This window comes from Oncorhynchus mykiss, chromosome 18, assembly GCF_013265735.2.
Source record: "Oncorhynchus mykiss isolate Arlee chromosome 18, USDA_OmykA_1.1, whole genome shotgun sequence".
Lineage (NCBI taxonomy): Eukaryota > Metazoa > Chordata > Actinopteri > Salmoniformes > Salmonidae > Oncorhynchus > Oncorhynchus mykiss.
In genome coordinates this window covers 19,776,255-19,795,968 of record NC_048582.1, presented here as the reverse complement: position 1 = coordinate 19,795,968, position 19,714 = coordinate 19,776,255, and the positions used below count along the sequence as shown (strand labels likewise).

General features: G+C 43.0%; 1 protein-coding gene across 2 annotated transcripts in view; it reads left to right on the top strand.

The window, feature by feature from the left end:
* The first annotated feature begins 2,514 nt into the window (after positions 1 to 2,514).
* LOC110495768 (radixin) overlaps positions 2,515 to 19,714 on the top strand; it is a 30,981-nt gene continuing 13,781 nt past the window's right edge. For both annotated transcript variants that reach the window (XM_021571184.2, XM_021571183.2), the window contains exons 1-2: positions 2,515 to 2,784; positions 7,123 to 7,212. In XM_021571184.2, coding sequence (XP_021426859.2) covers positions 7,201 to 7,212 — 12 coding nt within the window. In that variant the 5' untranslated portion in view covers positions 2,515 to 2,784; positions 7,123 to 7,200. The remainder of the gene's footprint in view (positions 2,785 to 7,122; positions 7,213 to 19,714) is intronic.

Sequence of the window (19,714 nt, the reverse complement as noted above, 5' to 3'; positions counted from 1 at the left end):
ATAGCACTTCCCTGCTTTTAAACTTCACTATGTTAACCCTTTGTTTAAAAAATAGTCTTAGTCTTCGATAACTTTTTGACTTGTAAGCACAGATACAGCACAAAGTGACTGGGTAGACGAGACACACCGCGTTGATTAAGTTAAAGGGACTTAAACAACCACCTGAGCCACTGCCTGTTCACCCCGCTATCATCCAGAAGGCGAGGTCAGTACAGGTGCATCAAAGCTGGGACCGAGAGACTGAAAAACAGCTTCGATCTCAAAGGCCATCAGACTGTTAAACAGCCACCACTAACATTGAGTGGCTGCTGCCAACACACTGACTCAACTCCATACACTTTAATAATGGGAATTGATGGAAATTGATGTAAAATATATCACTAGCCACTTTAAACAATGCTACTCAATATAATGTTTACATACCCTACATTACTCATCTCATATGTATATGTATATACTGTACCCTATATCATCTACTGCATCTTTATGTAATACATGAATCACTAGCCACTTTAAACTATGCCACTTTGTCTACATACCCTACATTACTCATCTCATATGTATATACTGTACTCGATACCATCTACTGCATCTTGCCTATGCCGTTCTGTACCATCACTCATTCATATATCTTTATGTACATATTCTTTATCCCTTTACACTTGTGTGTATAAGGTAGTAGTTTTGGAATTGTTAGGTTAGATTACTCGTTGGTTATTACTGCATTGTCGGAACTAGAAGCACAAGCATTTCGCTACACTCGCATTAACATCTGCTAACCATGTGTATGTGACAAATACATTTGATTTGATTTGATTTGGAGAGAGAGAGAGAGAGAGGAAATGTGTCATTCTCCTTTTTGGTTGAGGAACAGACGATTTACCATAAGTGAGGAGGAAGTGAGAAGAAAGTCAATGAGCAAACATCCCAAAATTGGACGTCAGAAGAAAATGCTGTTGCTGACCCCAATAATAAAGTGAATTTAGAATTAAGAAATCATTTCTGAGAACTAAGATATAAAGCTCATTCTGATCCAAAATTTGAACTGGTTCTAGAACTTACTAATCTTCCGCTGTTGATGAAATACAAAATGCTTTGATTGCTGCTCACCCAAACCAGTAAATCTCTGAAACATCAAGTTATGTCTTATTGCTTGGTCAAGGAAATGTCTAAACCAGTGTTTTTGAAGACACACTTCTTCGTGTCTCCTTGGTGTAATAACAGTTTATGTCCACTAGATGACGTACTATGCAAAGTTATGTGTTAGTTTAAGAAGGCTCAGGATGGCAGGGAATGCAACATGGAATTAGTAACTTTTCAAGAGGCTGGCTATTTAGGCTCACAACAAATATAGCTTAACAAAACCAACTGATGAAATTTAAACAAAGAGCTTCACAGAGCTGAACATTATAAGTATTATAAATTGGTACATATTTTGTAACTCTCCTGTTTGAATTCATTGCATGGCCTTGGACGATTATTGAGTGAGTGAGAATTATTTGTGTGCAGTGGTGTAAAGTACTTAAGTTACAAAATACTTTAAAGTACTACTTAAGTAGATTTTTGTGGTATCTGTACTTTACTATTTATATCTTTGACTACATTTACTTCACTACATTCCTTAAGAAAATGTTGTACTTTTTACTCCATACATTTTCCTTGACACCCAAAAGTACTCGTTACATTTTGAATGCTAAGCAGGACAGGAAAATGGTCCAATTCACGCACGTATACACCAATAAATCCCTGGTCATCCATACTGCCTCTGATCTGGCGGACTCACTCAACACACATGCTTCGTTTGTAAATTATGTCTGAACGTTGGGGTGTGCCTCTGGCTTTCCGATTTTTTTTTTAATGGTGCCATCTGGTTTGCTTAATATAAGGAATTTAAAATTAGTATATTTTAAACCAAATAGCTTTAGACTTTTACTCAAGTAGAATTTTTCTGGGTGACTTTTACTTTTACTTGAGTAATTTTCTCAAGTATGATGATTGGGTACTTTTCCCCACCACTATTAGTGTGATACTCTGCGAAAACAAGAACTTCATGTTAAATGGTTCCGTGTTTTACAAAGCAGGTATGAGAGAAGTATTCACAGACATCATAGCAGACATAGTCTTTATTTGTGAGACAAAATTGATGTTCTTTATGATGTAATATAACTAATATAGATACTGTTTCCCTTTGTGCACTGACTTTCCCCTTGTTATTATTCTATTTATCATTCCTACTTCATAGACTATATTTGATCCACAGGTGAAAGGAAAGAAAATGGAATAAAGGGAGATAGAAGTACATGTCTTACTCATATTAATGTGTGTGTGTTCAACCTGGCTTCAGAACAATTCGTAGGATTTGGTATGTTGATTTTCTCCCTCCATTTAGTATGATATATTGTGTGTACACACCAATGAGTGTATACACAACTATGACTGTATAGTGTACACCCACTGACACTGTTAGAATACTCTATTTTAAAGTTGGGGGAGTTCTCATCGCTGCTGCAGAGCAGAGCAGAGCGCGTACCCCCACATATTAAATCAACCACGCCTGGCCTCGACTAGTCCGACGGCCATATTGAATGTCTTCACAAATCGCCTTACGGTGGATCTCAATTGCACGGTTTTCTCACTCATGTCCGTTCTAAACAGGCTTCACGAGCAAATTGGAGGTGACAAGAGTACATGAAATATATTCGTTTAGTTTACAGCGTGGATAACCTGAAAGCATTGAATTCTCCGAATTGTGTCGGTCTTTGAAGCTGTAGTTCTTCACCAGAGGTGAGTTTGTCTCCTTTGAAGAGCTTCTGCAAGATGATGGAAAAGGGGCGATTTTTGTGTACTCCGCGTGTTGTAAAAGTTGGCTAAGGCAGGCCTTCATTTCAAACTTAATACTGATACATGTGTGAGAGAAATAAAATGTATTTATCTCTGAAAACCGTTTTTTGGAAGATAAGCTACTTTTATTATTTGCGCAGTAAGAGTTTGCACTTAGATGAAAGCACAACATTAGGCTATGGGACACGCGGTCACATCTGTCTTGCGAAGATTTCAAAACCTGACTTATCTTGCTTGCAAAAACGTTTTTGTTAGTGTGACATGCACTGCCTCGTGTTTTTAGAACTGAAACGTAGCCTATAATTTTCCCTAGCCATAGTGCATCATTATTAGCAAGTATAATTTCATTTCATTCGTTGGGTTAACCTGTTACAATGTAGCATTGGCGCGTTTTGACGGTTGTCATCTATTGCAATGAGAGGCTAGTGACTAGTGTAACCAGTGTTGCAATGATTGTAACAATTTTGCTCGACGCGATCACGGTCTATAAATTACAGTCTAGAACAAATAATTCCGTTACTTTCTACAGGCGCCAATACTTTAGTAACGTTACCCCAGTGCCATAAACCCCGGTCCTACCCAACGTTTTTTATGCATGACCATATTTTTGTACTGTACATAAGTGCTTGAACCCTCTATCTTACTAAACTTAACTCAATTTACCATCTACTTGAAACATGTTGAGGGTCATTAATGGTAATGAATATGCACTTGAAATGAACCAAATATTGGGAGTGTTTGCCCATGACTCAATGCATTGCATCAGAGGTGCAAACAATGTTACAACTTATCACTGACAGTCTGATAGGGCTGGGACGATACCAGTATCGTGATATTCGTTATTGTTAGTGTCATTGGCAAGCAAACCAAACATAAAGCAGATTTAACTTCTCTCCATTTTATCCCTCCATTACCCAAAAGGCTCAGGCTTTTCTGTTTACATCTACACGGCCAGCGCCCCTGTCTCAGTGAGCCATAGCTCCAGCTGACCTGCTCTCACATGGGGCCAAAGCTGTCACTTACATCACAATGGCTAACTGTGAACTTTAACACATTTCCACAAAGCAACTGTATAGATTATGCAGAGGTTGTTGATTCTGCTCTTCACAAGTCCCCATTGTCAGCCCTAGCTATGAGAACTCAATTTCCCAGTTGAATAACATCAGTATACACTAAGTGTAAAGGCGTTATCACTTCATGCTTCAGTTTGACTGGCGCCTAGCTGGTTGAACCGAACGAGTGTGCTGGCATAGTCCCTTACAAGACCTTTTTTAGAAAAACTAGAAAAAAGCGTCAATAGTACTGTTTGTGCACCTTGAGATGCTGTAGCCAATATACGCTTCCTCAAACTAGTTAGAATTAATCTAAAATTACTCAATTAATCTGTAATTCGTTTTGACTTTTTTTCCCAAGGATGTTTGGTGCAGTATTTCTCAAGTGAAAACATTTGCATGAAAACAAGTCGCGTCTTGTTGAACGGCAATACACTTAATTGAATAATCCCTACTGTTGACCAATCACCTACGAAGGGGCCCTGACTTCGGCTGCCTACTTCGGCTTGTTTCAAAAAACTGTTTTGGATGGAATGCATGCAGAAGCCGTAACACTGGTGTTAGTCGAAAAGCAGCACTGGGCAAAAAGGGTCAATATCAGGGGGTGTCTTTATCAGTATTGTCGTGTCTTTACTATCATTAAATGCAGACATTTAGTTTTTATCAAAGATTCTCTGTAATTAGTATTACTCAATTAAACTGATTAATCATGTAAATGTAATTAATTAGGAAGTCAGGACACCAAGGAAAATAATTCAGATTAGTTATAATTTTCCTAATACAACTTTTCAGATATTTTCATATCTGATCAATAGTCTTCTGAATTAATGAATTATTTATTTTTACCTCCCGTTAGTCTCATTCCAAACATTGTAAATGGTTGGTTATCTGCACGAACCCAGTCTTCACTATGAGTCATCCATACATCAATTGTCTTAAATCCACATATTTATTAACTAACTAAACAGTCCAAAATCACATTACACAATTTTACAAACAGTATCATCCTCACTCATTCATCTTATACAACAATTAGATGTAAACCTCATATCTGAGGCTATTATATAAACAGCGTTATGGTAATGTGTCCGTATTGTCTCCCATGAGTTCCACACAATTGTACCAAACGGACCAGTTCGTAGCTGGATTCTTCACCGATCTTTTATACCTTCTCCAGAACATACATGTTGTTCGGACCTCAAGTTCTTTGAGGTGGAAGAAATTCCTTTGTTCTCTATGAGAATTCACTCTGTCTCTATATTGTGGCCATGAGGAGATAATCTCCTCCAGGAATTTACGATCGCTCTTTGACCACAGCAGCCTGTGTGTAGGAGACAGGGAGAGGGGGGGTTGAGCTTGTTGTACCCAAAGAGGGCAACCTCATGACAGTATATATCTGGATATCTGACATTTCATTAGATATAAGGAGTAGACATGCTCCAGAAACGTATGTCCTTCATTTAATATATTAAGACAGGATATTCTCCCTAATGGGACAGTTTCTACAGGCATCCAATCCGGACCTCAGAAATCTCCCTACTACTGTATGAGTCCAGGGAGATATCTGGGGTGAGATCCCTTCAAGACATGCCCCTGATGAGCGTGCACCCGCTTACATATTTGTAGAACATTTTAACTCAGGAAATGGTATGTGTCAACATGCTGACATATCTTAGCCTTTATGCTTAGTCATGAACTAATCCACATACTTTCAGAAATGTATCCTATCTGTAGTCACTACCTGATCATTTATGGATCCGTACTTATCCCCAAATAATTCATTTCAATAGATATCCTTACATGATATGTAATATTCATCCTCATATGTCTGATCGAAAATGGACTAAATCAGACTCATGATCAATGTCCAGCATCCAAATGATTTGACATGTTCAGGCACCAAAAATCATTGTGCTTCTTCACATGAAGGGGACATATCTGAGCATACAGCACCATATTCAGTAGTAGGCTACAAGGCACGGAAAAGCAAATGTTGTCAGATTTAATCCAAATCCAAAGAAATATGTTACTTCTGTTTACAAAAATGCAGCATAGCAAATCCAGAGCTCCAATCAGAACACCTTTTTTCTGTAAAGATACAAACGTAGGCCAATCTTTGCTAAAAATGTATTTGATTTATTTAACAGAAAATAAGTTGCACGCCCTCAACCCCTGCCTGCCCTGTTTGTTAAGGGCGATGGGTGCAGATTGGGTCGTCAGCGGCGATCCCTGGCAGTCCAGACCCTACGGTGGTAGTGTTGGTCTGTGATCCACTCCAAACTGTCAATGCATAAGTCATTCATCAAAATTGTCGATATTGCAAGAAAATATTGTCATTTCGCATAATCATCCAACAAGGTAGCTATGTACCTGCTTCATTCATGATGAGAAAACGAACTGGTACAAACTAGCTAGCCAAGTTGCTGGTTAGCTATCTTATATTAACCAGTAATACAAAACAGACCCAAATATATTCTCTGAAGAGAAAGAAATGTTATTTGTTAGCTAGCTAGGCTACCAGTTAGCTTTTACGCTCCCCCTAATTAGCTATCCTTCTTGTTGCTAGGCTACCAGTTACAGTGCTTTTAGCTTGCGGTTTTGCGTGTGCCTTTAAGTAGATGGAATACAAAAAGTTCACCAAGTGTCAAAGAATTATATGGATTTAATATTTGTAAAATTATTGAACATGTCCTCAAAATTCAAATAAGCATCAGAAATTGTCCTTATTTAGCATATCAAAAAGCATATCAGGATACTGATTATGAACCAGCATATGCATTGCTGGTGCCGAGAAAATATACTATGCAGGCCTACTGTCAGTATTTGTCATCATATAGAGAAAATAAGATGTCCACATAGGCCTATCTCGGGATATCTAATGACTCAATATCCGGCCATATCATGTATGATATCCGGAGGGAATCCCAAAATGATTTGTGCATGAAATAAAAATATGGATTTCATATTTGTCAAATTATTGAGCATGTGCAGAAAACTCAGAAATGCATCAGAAATGGTCATTTATGTATTTCTGTCCTTTGGTGACCGTGACACCACAGTGACAATATCATCGTCACCCTCTCTACCCACTGTCCTAAACTCCCTTTCCTCTCTTTCATCCGTTCCCATTTGCCCTGGTTTCTCTGTCTCATCCATGCGTCAGCTGTTCTACCTGCATTAGATCTGCTACAATGTCCCCATAACTGAACTGATCTTCTCTGTCTCCCAGGTCCTGTGAAACAGGGAAGCTATCCGTCCTGTGAGTTGTCTTCTCAGCTGCCGGGTGAAGGGAGGAGAGGAGACAAACATGCCGAAACCGGTAAGACCTCAGAAACTGAACTATGAACTGAATTATAATGCAGTGGAAAGGACGAGATAACCAATTCTAAACCATCTGTGGTCTTCATTGGTCAGACTGCTTCCTGTCCAGTCGATGGGAGCTTAGTTTGTACTGCTGGCAACACAAGGGATGTGGTTTGACTTCCTACTTGGGCCACATGCACTGACCTGACTATTGACTGTGTAAGATGCTCTGGGTAAGACTAGTGTCTTGAGTGTACGGGAAGTGTATATGCGCTTGTACCTCCCACCCTTGCCCTTGATGGTTCCCTTCCAAGACCCATGGTGTGATGTATTGTAGGCCTGTGTGTATGTCTGCCTCCCAGGCTCTCAGCCCATCTCAGGCACAGACACAGGGCCAGAGGCTCTGCAACACTGCTGCTATTGTTTCCAGCTAATTGGACAGCAAGAATACCAGGGCCCTCTGCTGTACAAGAAACGCCAAAACAAACCGTTCAATGCAGTGCATGGTGTCAGATGTCCACTGAACATTCTCACTGTTTCTCCTAGTTACTCTGTTCATGTCTTAAGAAGCAGGTCGGGACATGGAGTTAGAGGATGAGTCATGTGGTTCTGTTGCACAACTCCTGCTTTGATTTAATTCTTAGTTATAAGGGGTTTGGTTTACGGTCCCTGGAGGAAAACTCTGTAGGGGAGAGAGCGTTTTGGAAGCCCTGGTAGGGGAACTGTTCTTGCCTGAGACTGAAGTTAAGGAGGGCTGGTTTAGGCTCTTGTCAAATGATTAAGATGGCAGTTGGCTATACACACTCCTCTCTCCTTGTGGATATATTGGGAATCTGGGGTGGTGGGGGAATGGCAGTGGAGAGAATCGCAGACATGTACTGATGATGTCGTCATCCTCTGACTCTGTCTCCTGAGTCATCAGTGCACCGTCCCAGCACAGCGCATAACAGGAACAGGCCAGGCATCCTTTTCTATAAGTACAATGTCACTGTCAAAAGCACTAGAAAATAGTATGTCCCCCAGAGTTTGTCAGCCACCCAGGGGCTACTCAAAGGCTCTTAAAAACTACCATTAATCCTTAGCCTACAATTCCCATGCCCCCACGGCAATCTAATTAACATACAGTGCATTTGGAAAGTATTCAGCCTCCTTGACCTTTTTGACATTTTCTTACATTATAGCATTATTCTAAAAAACATTCTCATCATTCTACACATAATACCCCACAATGACAGTGAAAACAGGTTTCTCAATGTTATCAAATTTATTAAAATAAAAACAAAAGTAATTTACATAAGTATTCAGATTCTTTGCTATGACTTGAAATTGAAGTAGTTCATCCTGTTTCAATTGATCCTTCAGATGTTTCTACAACTTGATTGGAGTCCACCTGTGGAAAACCTGTCTATATAAGGTCCCACATTTGGTGGTGCATGTCAGCAAAAACCAAGCCGTGGAGTCGAAGGAATTGTTCGTAAATCTCCGAGACAGGATTGTGTCGAGGCACAGATCTGGGGACGGGTACCAAAACATTTCTGCAGCATTGCAGGTCCCCAAGGCCTCATTGTTAAATGGAAGAAGTTTGGAACCACCAAGTCTTTCTAGAGCTGGCCCCCCTGCCAAACTGAGCAATTGGGGGAGAAGGGCCTTGGTCAGGGAGGTGACCAAGAACCAGATGGTCACTCTGACAGAGCTCCAGAGATCCTCTGTGGAGATGGGAGAACCTTCCAGAAGGTCAACCAGCTCTGCAGCACTCCACCAATCAGGCCTTTTATGGTAGTGGCCAGACAGAAGCCACTCCTCAGTAAAAGGCACATGACAGCCCACTTGGAGTTTGCCAAAAGGCACCTAAAGGACCCTGATCATGAGAAACAATATTATCTGGTCTGATGAAACCAAGATTGAAATCTTTGGCCTGAATGCCAAGTGTCACATCTGGAGGAAACCTGGCACCATTCCTATGCTGAAACGTGGTGGCAGAGGCATGCTGTGGGGATGTTTTTCAGAGGCAGGGACTGGGAGACCAGTCAGGATCGCGGGGAAGATGAATGGAGCAAAGTACAGAGATCCTTGATGAAAACCTTCTCCAGAGCAGGGGTGGGGTGAAGGTGGGGGTTCACCTTCCAACAGTACAACAACCCTAAGCACACAACCAAGACAACGCAGGAGTTTTTTCCGTTCAAGTCTATGAATGTCCTTGAGTGGCCCAGGCAGAGCCCAGACTTGAAAATAGCTGTGCAGCTACGCTCCCCATCCAACCTGACAGAGCTTGTATTTTTTTGGATATGTTAAGGGGTCTTAAAATTCCAAATCAAATATCTAAATAATTATTGGTTTGACCATCTTAAAACAATTCCATATGTTAGCTTAGAACCCTTCCCCCAGCTTAGAAGGGTCTTAGACTCTGGGTTAACCCAGCTACAATTCATGATGGGGTCAGTTAACCTGTTTTTAAAATTGCTCTGAGGATGGAACATTTTAATATGTTCAAAATGGCTTTGGGAAGTCAAATGGCTCATAACTCATAATGGCAGACTGCTAGGTAGAGCTGAGAGGCCACGTGCTTGTTTTGTACCCCAGGCCAGGCCTGTGTTTTGCTGTGCTGGTAGCCTACCTCTGGGGTAGTGGTAACAGTGTGAGGTCAGGGGGGTTGGGGTAGCCTATACTGAATAACCTGCATTATTCATTGGACATAAGAACTGCCACACTCTGACCCCCCCCCCCCCCCCCCCCCCCCCTTCCCGTGAGCTCGGCGGGGGTGTGTTTGACCCAAAAGACCCCACAGGAAGGGGCCCCTGAAGGGACGTGCCTGTTTAAAAAAAATAAAAAATAAACTTGTTTGCTGCAGAAGGGGTTGAGTGTGAATTGGGCCCATATAAATGGGCTGTGTCAACATCCTGTGGAAGAAGGGTAAGGGTCGAAGTAGGGTGAGGGGCTGTAAGTGGGGGATGGCTAGCTTTGTTTTCCTGCTCTATTTCTGTCTGCTAGTGAAAGCTCTGCAAGGCCATAGTGAGCTCTGAGGGCCTTGGTGAGCTCTGCCATATCACATAGATAAACCAACAACACCAAGTTGGAGAAGCATCCATTATCCTCACTCCTGCCTGTCGAAGTCCAAACAAACTGACTGGACCCTAGTTAACGTTCTAGCCTGCCCAGCACTGCACAGTCCAGGGCTGTGTTCAGTACAAAAATGTCATGTTTAATTTAACTGAAACAGTGCTGTACCGAACAACCAGTTGAAAAACCGGGAGGGGTTGGATTGTGCGTTCAAAATCCACCGCTGCCCTTTTTAAATATCACTCATTGCTTCAAGCCACACCCACCGAACGGTGCAAACGTATCTGTCCAAGTACATACCAGAACGTTTTGGAAAAATGTGTTGTTCATTACAAACCGTTCCACAACGTAGCAAACGTTCAAGCGAACTGAACACACCCCTGTTCTATGAGTCTGAGTGGAGTGCCTCCTGATCCTGAGTACATGTGTAGGTGGGGGTCCTCCCCTCTCTCCCCAGTAGGGGGGTTAATCAGCCGGACAGACAGCTGCTCAGTGCCCAGCGGGCCAGATTAGCAACTCCTCTCTGACTAAAGGAGAGCAGTCCTGTGTGTGTGTGTGTGTGTGTGTGTGTACGCTTGTGCGAGGCCTCTCGGCAAAGCCTTTGTAAACAGCTTATGGACAAACAGCTGCACATTTACTGAGGGGGTTGTCTGAGAGAAGACTCATCCTCTAAACAACATGGAGAGATACCATGACGAGCAACAGGATAAAGATTCTGACTGAAAAGTGGCTCAACTAACTTCTCTAGAACTCTCTCTCATACACACACACAAACTGTGTGGTCCAATAGGCCTTCCCTTTATCACCACTCTATTCATGCATGGCCTCTGTGGCATTCGGCTGTCCACATTTAGCTCTGCCCTACTGGCTCAGTCACATGGATGGTGGGAAACATGACCGCTAGAGGCAAAAGACGGATCCCTTTGACCATGTCCCTCACACCCACACACACCTGATCACACTCCCAATTGACATATGAGTCCTCCTTAGATTCTTGTGCCGTTTTCTTCTAGGCCAGAATCAGAACCGGTGCTATCTCCAAGAGAAAGTGCTGCTGTACTTTTTTTATTTTTATAGGTTGAAATCCACCAGTTGTATCACATTGATGCTTTATGAACTGTATTTGGGGTGTCATGAGTAACTGGGGCTTGGTTCAGTGGTGTTTTCAGAGGACATGATTAGCTGTGTGGGTGCTGTAGCACGTCTCTCCTCCCCCTTCCTTCTGTCCACACACGGGACAGCCAGGGATTATGGAGAGCCGTCTGTCTGCCTGGCTATAGCTAGACTACTCTCTTCTCCTTCACACTCGGTGGGCTAGTTGTGTTTTTGGCTCAGATACATATATGCAGGCATACACACACGCAAGCGCTCGCCACACACACACATACAGAGATACAGACAGGCACACAGACAGGCAGACGCGCACACACACCGGGTGAAGTCTAACAAAGGTCAGCACTTTCACAGCTGATTGCTGGTGGCAGGCAGCCCCCACACAAACACCAGGAAAGGGACATGCAAGACTTCTGTCGGAAACACAAGTTAAGCACTTGACTCCCCATAACAGCTTTGTCACTCTGATACCCAACAAGGCGTCCGTTTGTCCTGCCGACACTGCATGTTGCTACTTCATTATGTAACGAGACAAAGGCATGGTCTGTCTGAGTCAGTTTATCACTGTTGATTAGTTCTTTAGGAAAGACTTAACCCTTTAATGAGTACGATCATGTATTTGTGATCATTGTTGAGTGGTGCCTGCAGCGTATGATCACAAATGTGTTTGAAACAGTAGCAACAAATTTCACCTTTTTATTGTAAAAGATAAATGCGAACTTCCATCATCCAAACAGCACGGAACACATCCACAGCTAACCTCATTCCATAAACCATGACAAAAAAACGAAACAAAAGTTAGGTCGCTAACAGCTAGACATTTTCACAATGTACCACAAGGGATAAATGTAATATTGTTTAGAGAAGAGACGCGTGTCAGCTAAACCAAGTTCATATTTTTCAGGTAATAAGCGCAGCCATCTTTGACTTTGTTTATTTGCGTCTTATAGTGAACGGCATTCTGGGATTGGGGAGTTTCCGGCGCATCAAAGAAACAAAAACATGGCCGCCATCAAAGAATTTAGCTTCTGTTAGTTTAGCCACTTTTCAGCATATTACAAATTGTTGATGTACTTGTTAGTGTATACAAGAACCAGAGCACTTGACAAGTCGTTTACCGTTTTTGACAAATCACAAAGCAAGTAAAATGTTTTCACCTCACAGATCATCACACCAAATACAAGCCTAGTGCCAAGACTAACCGTAGCACGAAAGCTAAACGGGGATTAAACCATTTTAGGGGGGTTTCAAGTCCATGGGGGGTAGAAATGGGTGAAGGTATCGTGGGGGGATATGATGCAGGAAATATTACTATGATGGGGGAGTTATCAATAAATGGGGGGCAAACACAGAAGTTTATACACAAAATAAAACCCCTGGAAAAGTGGGTCTGAGCTGGCAACCCTGAGGTACCAAAGTTACAATCTGAGTGTTCAAAACAACTGGGAAATCTGACTTCAGTACGTTCAAGACAAGTGGGAACTCTGGGGGGGAGCTCTGACTGGGGGAAATTGTTTTTGCACTGTCATCCAACTTGGAATTTCAATTTGGGAACTCGTTCCTCTTTCTAGAGCTCTGACTTTCTGACCTGAAGATCATTGACGTCATGATTTTATCTAGTATTTGTTCTAGTACGAGTTCACAGTTGTCTTGAAAGCCCCATAAATCAGTCGAGTGAACTATCCCTTGTTATAACGTCTTTGGTCTGACAGATGCTTACATGACAACCAGAATGCATTGTATGACGTCAAGAAACATGGCGCCACACATAGCCGGCAAATAGCTTAGCATTAGCTCATCATAATCAGTGCAGCATTCAAAGTAATTTACACACATGTCCATTACAATCTCTGCAATAATTCAGAAAGCAAGATTTGCCACCAGTACTTGAAAACGTGAATAAAACAGTAAATACATTAGGATCCATACATGCATATGGTGTGCTACAGCAGAAAGGACAACACGATATACAGAAAATAGAAACTTACTTTGATAGGAACGCACACATCTCTAAAGTCCAATTTGTAAGGAAAACAAACATGAAAGCAATGCGGGTGCTGTGGGAAAACGTTGTGTAAGACCTGTTCGGACTAGATGTGCAATGTCTTCATACTTGATCTGGGGAAGTGCTTGGGCTCTCGTTGAAGAGAGTTTGTTCGACTCAGTGAAGCCTCAAACATAAATTGTCTGCAACAGCGAAATGGGCTGCTACTTATGTGAATTAACGAGGAGGTGGAAAAACTTGTTAGAATATCATTTGAAATTAAGCTGAAACATTAAGCTGAAACATCTTAAAAGTAATTAGCAGGCAGCTTGCCTTGGTTTGAGGGCAGCGCATGTAACTGTCCTGTTGTGTAACAATCACAACAATCAATTTTGTAACAGTGAGAGCATTCTGACATCACGCACGTGAATAAACTCACGCAGGGGCGACGGTTTGAGATTTTCCTCCACCTCTAAATTTTGCTCGCCTGAAGTAGAGTATATTGTGATAAATTGCAGGCCACACTACTTGCCTAGAGTTTTAAGCTATACTTTTCGTGGCTGTTTATTTACCACCACAGACAGAAGCTGGCACAATGACCGCACTCAGTCAGCTGTATAATGAAATAAGCAAACAGGAAACCACACACTGAGGCGGCGCTCCTAGTGGCCAATGCAGGGAAACTTTTTAAATCAGTTCTACCAACATGTTAAATGTGCAACATGCTAAAAAAATTCTAGATCACCTGTACTCCACACACAAAGCTCTCCCTCGCCCTCCATTTGGTACATCCGAAAACAACTCTATCCTCCTGATTCCAGCTTACAAGCAAAAATTAAAGCAGGAAGCACCAGTGACTTGGTCTATAACAAAGTGGTCAGATGAAGCAGATGCTAAACTACAGGACTGTTTTGCTATCACAGACTGGAAAATGTTCCGGGATTCTTCCGATGGCATTAAGGAATACACCACATCAGTCACTGGCTTTATCAGTAAGTGCATTGAGGACGTCGTCTCCAGTGACTGTACTTACATACCCCAACCAGAAGCCATGGATTACAGGCATTCGCACTGAGCTAAAGGGTAGAGCTTCCGCTTTCAAGGTGCTGGACTTTAACCCGGAAGCTTACAAGAAATCCTGCTATGCCCTGCGATGAACCATCAAACAGGCAAAGCGTCAATACAGGGCTAAGATTGAATTGTACTATACAGGCTTGCAAACTATTACAGACTATAAAGGGAAGCACAGCCGCGAGCTGCCCAATGACAAGAGCCTACCAGACGAGCTAAATCACTTCTATGCTCGCTTCGAGGCAAGCAACACTGGGGCATGCATGAGAGCATCAGATGTTCTGATGACTGTGTAATCACGCTCTCCGTAGCCGACGTAAGACCTTTAAACAGGTCAACATACACAAAGCTGCGGGGCCGGACAGATTACCAGGACATGTGCTCCGGACGTGCTGACCAACTGGCAGGTGTCTTCACTGACATTTTAAACATGTCCGAGTCTGTAATACCAACATGTTTCAAGCAGACCACCATAGTCCCTGTGCCCAAGAACACAAAGGCAACCTGCCTAAATGACTACAGACCCGTAGCACTCACATCCGTAGCCATGAAGTGCTTTGAAGGCTGGTAATGGCTCAAATCAACACCATTATCCCAGAAGCCTAGAAAACACCTCCCTCTGCAACTGAATCCTGGACTTCCTGACGGGCCGCCCCCAGGTGGTGGGATGGGTAGCAACACATCTGCCACGCTGATCCTCATCACTGGAGCTCCCCAGGGGTGCATGCTCAGTCCCCTCCTGTACTCCCTGTTCACACACGACTGCATGGCCAGGCACGACTCCAACACCATCATTAAGTTGTTGACGACACAACAGTGTCAACAGCCTGATCACCGACAACGACGAGACAGCCTATAGGGAGGAGGGCAGAGACCTGGCCGGGTGGTACCAGAATAACAACCTATCCCTCAACGTAACCAAGACCAAGGAGATGATTGTGGACTACAGGAAAAGGAGGGCCGAGCATGCCCCTATTCTTAACGATGGGGCTGTAGTGGAGCAGGTTGAGAGCTTCAAGTTCCTTGGTGTCCACATCAACAACAAACTAGAATGGTACAAACACACCAAGACAGTTGTGAAGAGGGCACGGCAAAGCCTATTCCCCTTCAGGAAGCTAAAAAGATTTGGCATGGGTCCTGAGATCCTCAAAAGGTTCTACAGCTGCAACATCGAGAGCATGGTTGCATCATTGCCTGGTACGGAAATGGCTTGGCCCCCGACCTCGAGGCACGACAGAGGCACGACATGCCCAATACATCACTGGGGCTAAGCTGCCTGCCATCCAGGACCTCTACACCAGGTGGTGTCAGAGGAAGGCCCTAAAAATTGTCAAAGACCCCAGCCACCCCAGTCATAGACTGTTCTCTCTACTACCGCATGGCAAGCGGTACCGGAGTGCCAAGTCTAGGACAAAAAGGCTTCTCAACAGTTTTTACCCCCATGCCATAAGACTCCTGAACAGGTAATCAAATGGCTACCTGGACTATTTGCGTTGCCCCCCCCCCCCCCCCCCCAACCCCTCTTACGATGCTGCCACTCTCTGTTTATCATATATGCATAGTCACTTTAACTATACATTCATGTACATACTACCTCAATTGGCCCGACCAACCAGTGCTCCCACACATTGGCTAACCGGGCTATCTGCATTGTGTCCCGCCACCCACCAACCCCTCTTTTACGCTACTGCTACTCTCTGTTCATCATATATGCATAGTCACGTTAACCATATTTACATGTACATACTACCTCAATCAGCATGACTAACCGGTGTCTGTATGTAGCCTCGCTACTTTTATAGCCTCACTACTGTTATTTTTCACTGTTTTATTTCTTTACTTACCTATTGTTCACCTAATACCTTTTTTGCACTATTGGTTAGAGCCTGTAAGTAAGCGTTTCACTGGAAGGTCTGCTCCTGTTCTGTTCGGCGCACGTGAGAAATAAACCTTGAATTTATATTTTGAAAAGGTTAGGAAAGACTTGTTACTTAACGGGGGCCTTGTGGTGGTTGTTTGGTTTATTGGTGTACATAATCTCTTCTAATCACATCCTCTGACTGACAGCTAATTGAGGGAGGGGACCTGACTGGAGTTCCTTAGAGGAAACACCTCAAGTAACCTTAACCCAGGAGGTCACCCACCATGAGAGGAAGTTGAACTTGCTAGTACTTTTATAGTTTGCTTAGGACAGGCATTAAAGCAGGGATTTGGATGTCTAAATGTCTTTTATGCTCGCTTCGATGAATAAAACACTGTCTTGCATGAATGCCCCTGTTTTTCCGGATGACTGTGTGATCTCACTCTGAGGCCGATGTGAGCAAATCGTTTCAACAGGTTAACAATCAGACTGAATACCAGGGCGTGTTCTCAAAGCATGCGCAGACCAGCTGGCAAGTGTTTTCGTGGACATTTTCAATCTCTCCTTGTCCCAACATGTTTCAAGCTGATCACCATTGTCCCTGTTCCCAAGATCTCCAAGGTAACCTGCCTAAATGATTATTGCACTTAGAGCAACTATGTGAGAATGCTGTTTTATAGACTACATCTCAGCGTTCAACACCATAGTCCCCTCCAAGCTCAACACCAAGCTAGGGACACGGGGACTGAACACCTCCCTCTGCAACTGGATCCTGGACTTCCTGGCAGGTTGGCCCCAGGTGGTGAGGGTAGGTAACAACACCAACGCTGTGCTGACCCTCAACACGGGATAGGCTAACGACACCGGTGGTAGGACTGATCACCGACGGTGATGAGACAGCCTATAGGGAGGAGGTCAGAGACTTAGCACTGTGGTGCCAGGACAACAACCTCTCCCTCAATGTCATTGAGACTAAGGAGCTGATCGTGGACTAAGTGGAAGCGTTTGTTGCTGAACTGGTATTAAAGGCCCTAACGTGTGTCAGGAAAACATTACTAGGCTACCTGCCGCCCCTGATATCAGCATGACACAACAGGAACTGGGATTCGTCGGACCAGTCAAAGGTTTACAAGTCCTCAATTTTCCAGTGTTGGTGAGCGCATGCCCACTTGAGCTACTTTTTTTTCTTAGCTGATGGTAGTGGAACCTGGTGTAGTCATCTGCTGCAATAGCTCATCTGTGAGAAGGATCAACGAGTTGTGCGTTCCGAGATGCCGTTCTGCACACCATTGTTGTACTGCACCGTTATTTGCCTGGTTGTGGCCTGCCTGTTAGCGTGCACAATTCTTGCCATTCTCCTTCAACCTCATCAATAAGATGTTTTCGCCCACAGGAATGCCACTTACTGGATACAATTGTTTTTGTTGCGCCATTCTCGGTAAACCCTAGACACTGTTGTGCATGAAAAGCCCAGGAGGGCAGCCGTTTCTGAGATACTGTATCTGGAGCGCCTGGTGCTGATCATGCCACGCTCAAAGTCACTTAGGTCACATTTTGCCCATTCTAATGTTCAATCAAACAGTAACTGGATGCATGTCTGCCTGCTTTATATAGCAAGCCACAGCAAAGTGACTCGATCCATTTTTGTGAACGAGGGGTATACTTAATAAACTGAGTGTACACCGCACACACATACCGACACGACCACATAGTGAAGTATGTTGCTATGAAAATCAAGCATGTACAGTGACTTCGGAAAGTATTAATTTTCCCACATTTTGTTACAGCCTTATTCTAAAATAAAATGTAAAACAATCTTTAGCAATCTACACACAATACCCCATAATGACAGTGAAAACAGGTTTTTAGAAATTTTTGCAAATGTATAAAAAACACATACTTTATTTACATAAGTATTCAGACCCTTTGCTATAAGACTCAAAATTGAGCTCAGGTGCATCCTGTTTCCATTGATTACCCTTGATGATTCTACAACTTGATTGGAGTCCACCTGTGGTAAATTAAATTGATTTACATGACTTGGAAAGGCACACGCCTGTCTATATAAGGTCCCACAATTGACAGGGCATATCAGAGCAAGAACCAAGTCATGAGGTCGAAGGAATTGTCCGTAGAGCTCCGAGCCAGGATTGTGTCTAGGCACAGATCTGCAGCATTGAAGGTCCCCAATAACACAGTGGCCTCCATCATTCTTAAATGGAAGAAGTTTGGAGCCACCAACACTCTTCCTAGAGCTGACTGCCTGGCCAAACTGAGCAATCGGGGTAGAAGGGCCTTGGTCAGGGTAGTGACCAAGAACCTGATGGTCACTCTGACGCTCCACATTGATCTGGTACTCTCTGTATATACAGTGGGGCAAAAAAGTATTTAGTCAGACACCAATTGTGCAAGTTCTCCCACTTAAAAAGATGAGGCCTGTAATTTTCATCATAGGTACACTTCAACCATGACAGACAAAATGAGGGGAAAAAAATCCAGAAAATCACATTGTAGGATTTCTTTATGAATTTATTTGCAAATTATGGTGGAAAATAAGTATTTGGTCAATAACAAAAGTTTATCTCAATACTTTGTTATATACCCTTTGTTGGTAATGACGGAGGTCAAATGTTTTCTGTAAGTCTTCACAAGGTTTTCACACACTGTTGCTGGTATTTTGGCCCATTCCTCCATGTAGATCTCCTCTAGAGCAGTGATGTTTTGGGGCTGTTGCTAGGCAACACAGACTTTCAACTCCCTCCAAAGATTTTCTATGAGGTTGAGATCTGGAGACTGGCTAGGCCACTCCAAGACCTTGAAATGCTTCTTACGAAGCCACTCCTTCGTTGCCCGGGCGGTGTGTTTGGGATCATTGTCATACTGAAAGACCCAGCTCTCTGCAGGTCATTCACTAGGTCCCCCCGTGTGGTTCTGGGATTTTTGCTCACCGTTCTTGTGATCATTTTGACCCCACTGGGTGAGATCTTGCGTGGAGCCCCAGATCAAGGGAGATTATCAGTGGTCTTGTATGTCTTCCATTTCCTAATAATTGCTCCCACTATTGATTTCTTCAAACCAAGCTGCTTACATATTGCAGATTCAGTCTTCCCAGCCTGGTGCAGGTCTACAATTTTGTTTCTGGTGTCCTTTGACAGCTCTTTGGTCTTGGCCATAGTGGACTGTTTGAGGTTGTGGACAGGTGTCTTTTATACTGATAAGTTCAAACAGGTGCCATTAATACAGGTAATGAGTGGAGGACAGAGGAGCCTCTTAAAGAAGTTGTTACAGGTCTGTGAGAGCCAGAAATATTGCTTGTTTGTAGGTGACCAAATACTTATTTTCCACCATAATTTGCAAATAAATTCCTTAGAAATCCTACAATGTGATTTTCTGGAGAATTTCTTTTTCTCATTTTGTCTGTCATAGTTGAAG